The sequence below is a fragment of the Gracilinanus agilis genome, unplaced genomic scaffold (genome assembly GCF_016433145.1).
Source record: "Gracilinanus agilis isolate LMUSP501 unplaced genomic scaffold, AgileGrace unplaced_scaffold61152, whole genome shotgun sequence".
NCBI classification, from domain to species: Eukaryota; Metazoa; Chordata; class Mammalia; order Didelphimorphia; family Didelphidae; genus Gracilinanus; species Gracilinanus agilis.
The window spans coordinates 1-3,165 of NW_025396448.1; the positions used below are offsets into that span (position 1 = coordinate 1).

The 3,165-nt window shown below is 63.0% G+C and overlaps 1 protein-coding gene across 1 annotated transcript; it reads right to left on the minus strand.

The window, feature by feature from the left end:
* Positions 1–55: 55 nt before the first annotated feature.
* Positions 56–1,965, minus strand: LOC123256579 (izumo sperm-egg fusion protein 1-like; the record flags this gene model as incomplete). Its single annotated transcript, XM_044685169.1, has 7 exons — positions 1,932–1,965; positions 1,184–1,495; positions 1,022–1,096; positions 858–944; positions 539–559; positions 300–380; positions 56–217 (listed from the first exon to the last, which is right to left on the minus strand). Coding segments are annotated over exons 1-7 (772 nt in total), but the record flags the coding sequence as incomplete, so codon positions are not given.
* Positions 1,966–3,165: the final 1,200 nt, after the last annotated feature.

Below are 3,165 nucleotides of genomic sequence, written 5' to 3' on the forward strand. Positions count from 1 at the left end.
GTCACCAGAGTCCCAAGTGGACGCCCCCCCAATTCCTCGAAGGGAAAAGGCCCACGGGTGTCCCCTGAATCCGCTCCCGGGCTCAGCGGGCTCCCCCGGGGGTCGGGATTAAGTACCTTGTAGAAGCTATACGTCGTGAGCCCTTCCGCTTTCTTATGCCAACTCAGCTCACAGTCTAAGATCAGGTCCTCTTTCTCCGTCAACTGCACGGCTTGTTCTGGAGAGGGGAGAGCCCTGTCAGCTTTGAGCCCCCGGGCCCGGCCTCTGCCCCCACCTCCCGGCCTCCGACCCCCGCTCACCCCCGCAGGTATAAGACTTCCGACAAGTATGCACATCCTTCTCGCAGCCAAGGCACCAGATCAGGGTCTGCATCATGGTGCCTGCGATGGGCGGCCGGAGGGGCAGGGGGAGGGGGCTGGGGTAAGGGCGAGCAACGGAGCGAGGGCGACGGGAGGAGGGGCAAAGCCTGGGACAGGACAGGACCCCGAGGAGCTGCTGGGGCTGGGGCTGGGCGGGGAGGGGAAGGCCAGGCGCTCACCGCATTTGTTGGGGCAAAAACCTGCGGGGAAGAAGAGAGGCTAGCTTTACCCAAACGGTAAGTGGGGGGGGGGGGTGGTGGAGTGGAGGGGCGCGGTCTGTTCTCGGACTCGGGGAACCAAGGGGGCCGCGGCAGAGGAAGCCTGTCACCGAGGTCGCCAAGGGAGTGGGCTAGGACCTGAAAACGGAGTCAGGACAAAAGGCACAAGGCTGGGGGCAAAGGCCATGGGGTTCCCCGAGAAGAAGAGAACATCGGGACTTGGCAGTGGGCTGGGGATCGCGCTGGGGCTGCCCCAGGTGCCCTGCTGGCTCTTCCTCACTTTCCCTCTGGAACTCAGCAACCAGGCGCGCGAAATTCTTCTTCTGCATATGCATCATCCAGTTGAGCTCCTTCAAGAGGAAGTTGCCTGTGGCAGGAGAAAAAGCAGCGGGTCTGAGCGTCCCCGGACGCCCCTCCTCCCTCCTGCTTCTGGCTCCGAGCTACCTTTGAGGTCGCTTTCTTTGATTCGGGTCAGCTCCTTCAGGAAGGCACTGGAAGCTTTATTCAGCGTGGGCTCGTCTACAGAAAAGAGGGTAGAGCGAGATGGGTCCCTGGCCTTCAGCCGGGCTGTCCCGCCAATACCTGGAGCCCGGGGCCGCTTCTCACCCACGACGCCCTGGTAAGAGTTCTTCTCATAGGGCAGATCGCTGAACTGGCGCACAGTCTCCTCCAGGCGCTTCACTAGGGCCTGCAGAGCTTGGGCGTCCAAGTTCAAGTGACTGGGCAAGTAGCTATGTTCCAAGTCTCGCAGTCCAGCCACGACTGCGGGGTCACAGATCATACACCCCCAGGTACGGGGCGGGACCGACGCCAAGAGCACAACGGCCAGGGGCCACGCGGGACGAAGGCGACGGCCCATGCTGGTGGAACCCACCATCGCTGGAGGGGATCCCGTACCAGAACTCTTTAGACGTGTCCCTAGACGCAATGGGCACAAGTCCTGAGCCTGAGAGCTCCAGGGGCCCCTGACCGCCCGCAAGGCCCAGTGAGACCCCCAACTGAAGGGGCCCTAGAAATGGAAGGGCACCTCAAGACGGGAAAAACCTCAAAGCATCTTGATGGTGAGGAGCCCTCAGGCTGAGGACTTGCCCCAAATACAGTGGGGACACTTCCGGTGTCTGTGACGGGGAGGCGAACCTCAAAGACACACAAACCCCCAAAGGACTCTGAAATTGGAAGCTGGAGCGTCGCTCTGCCTCGAGGGTTTGCACCTGGTTCCCCCTCCCACGCCCTTTCTCTTCAGGTGGGAAAGCGAGAGGAAGGCCCTGAGGGGGCTAGCCAGGAGGGAGGGAGCGAAGGAGGGGCCGGGGGCGGGGTTAGCTGCCTGGCTTCAGCCCCGAACACCACTACCCACCTTCCCGCAGCGCCTCCTGAACTACATCGCCCATAACTGACCGCGGCGGAGGAACGCGGTTCTTCTGTAGCGGGCGCTGCTGGGAGCTGTAGTCTCACAGCCTCCAGGAGACCTGGTGGGGCAGGGATTCCAGGCCGATCCCCCTCCCCTCTCTGAGTTCCCGAAGACGATCTCTAAGCCGCAGTAGGACTCTGGGAGTGTGGGCCGGGTCAGGCCACTCCCATGTGGACCCGGACACCCCCAGCCCACCCTTTCTGGGGGACGCTGATTGGCGGGCGGCTGAAGAGCTAGGCGAGGGCTCACCTCTGTGACCGCATATAGCCCTGGAACCCGAGTTCAGCCCTAAGCGGATCGCCCGCCGCCCGCCCGGACTAAGACTCCCAGCAGCCCAAAGGACAGGCGCTTCTTCGCCGCTTCTGGGAGACGTAGTCTATTTCCTGTAGTGCCTGTGTTCAAACAAAGAGGCGCCCGAGCCCCAGAGCAGGCAGGCACCGTGGAGGGTCCCGCAGGGGCCCTCAGAATGGGGTGCAGGGGGGGGGCGACCGGGGCGTTGACCCAGTGGGGGAGGCGCACTGAGGAGGGGACACGGAGGTCCCAGATCGGGCAGGCACTAGGGAGGGGACGCCTGGGTCCGGGGGAATGGCAGGTACTCGGGGAGAGGATGCCTGTGGGGCAGACAGGATGGGTACTCGGGTAGTCTAGACCCGGCCCGGAGTTTGAGACTCAGAGCCCGCAAGGGACTGGAACTGGTCATCCTCCTGCCTCCGCATTCCGGAAGGCCTTGCGCCCCGGGGCGGGAGGTGCCAGGACTTCCCTCCAGCAGGCTCAAGGGCTGGCTCCCTCGGGAAAGGGGGCTCTCGGGAGACACCCCACCCCGCCAAGCCTGGCCCTGCCTTTCCAAAGGAAAGAGACAAAGTTTCAGAAACGAGGTTTGCTGGGTGTTGGCTTTGCTTTTGCTCCAATAAAATGTTCTCCACTATTTCAATCCGTGAGAATAAGGGAGTCCAGGAGACCCGAACACTCCTTCCCCTTCTCCCTGGAGTTTTCTTAGTCCCTGTGGGGAGGAGCCTGACTCGAGGGGGGGGGGCGAGGAACTGAGGAAGCCCCTGTGCTAGGCTGAGTCTCTTGGTTGCTGGACCTGCCCAGGTCCTGCCCACCTCTGCTGAGCCTCGGTTTCCCCCCCTGTAAAGGGAAACGAGGGCTGTGGGAGCTGGCAGCTCTCAGGGCTGAGTCC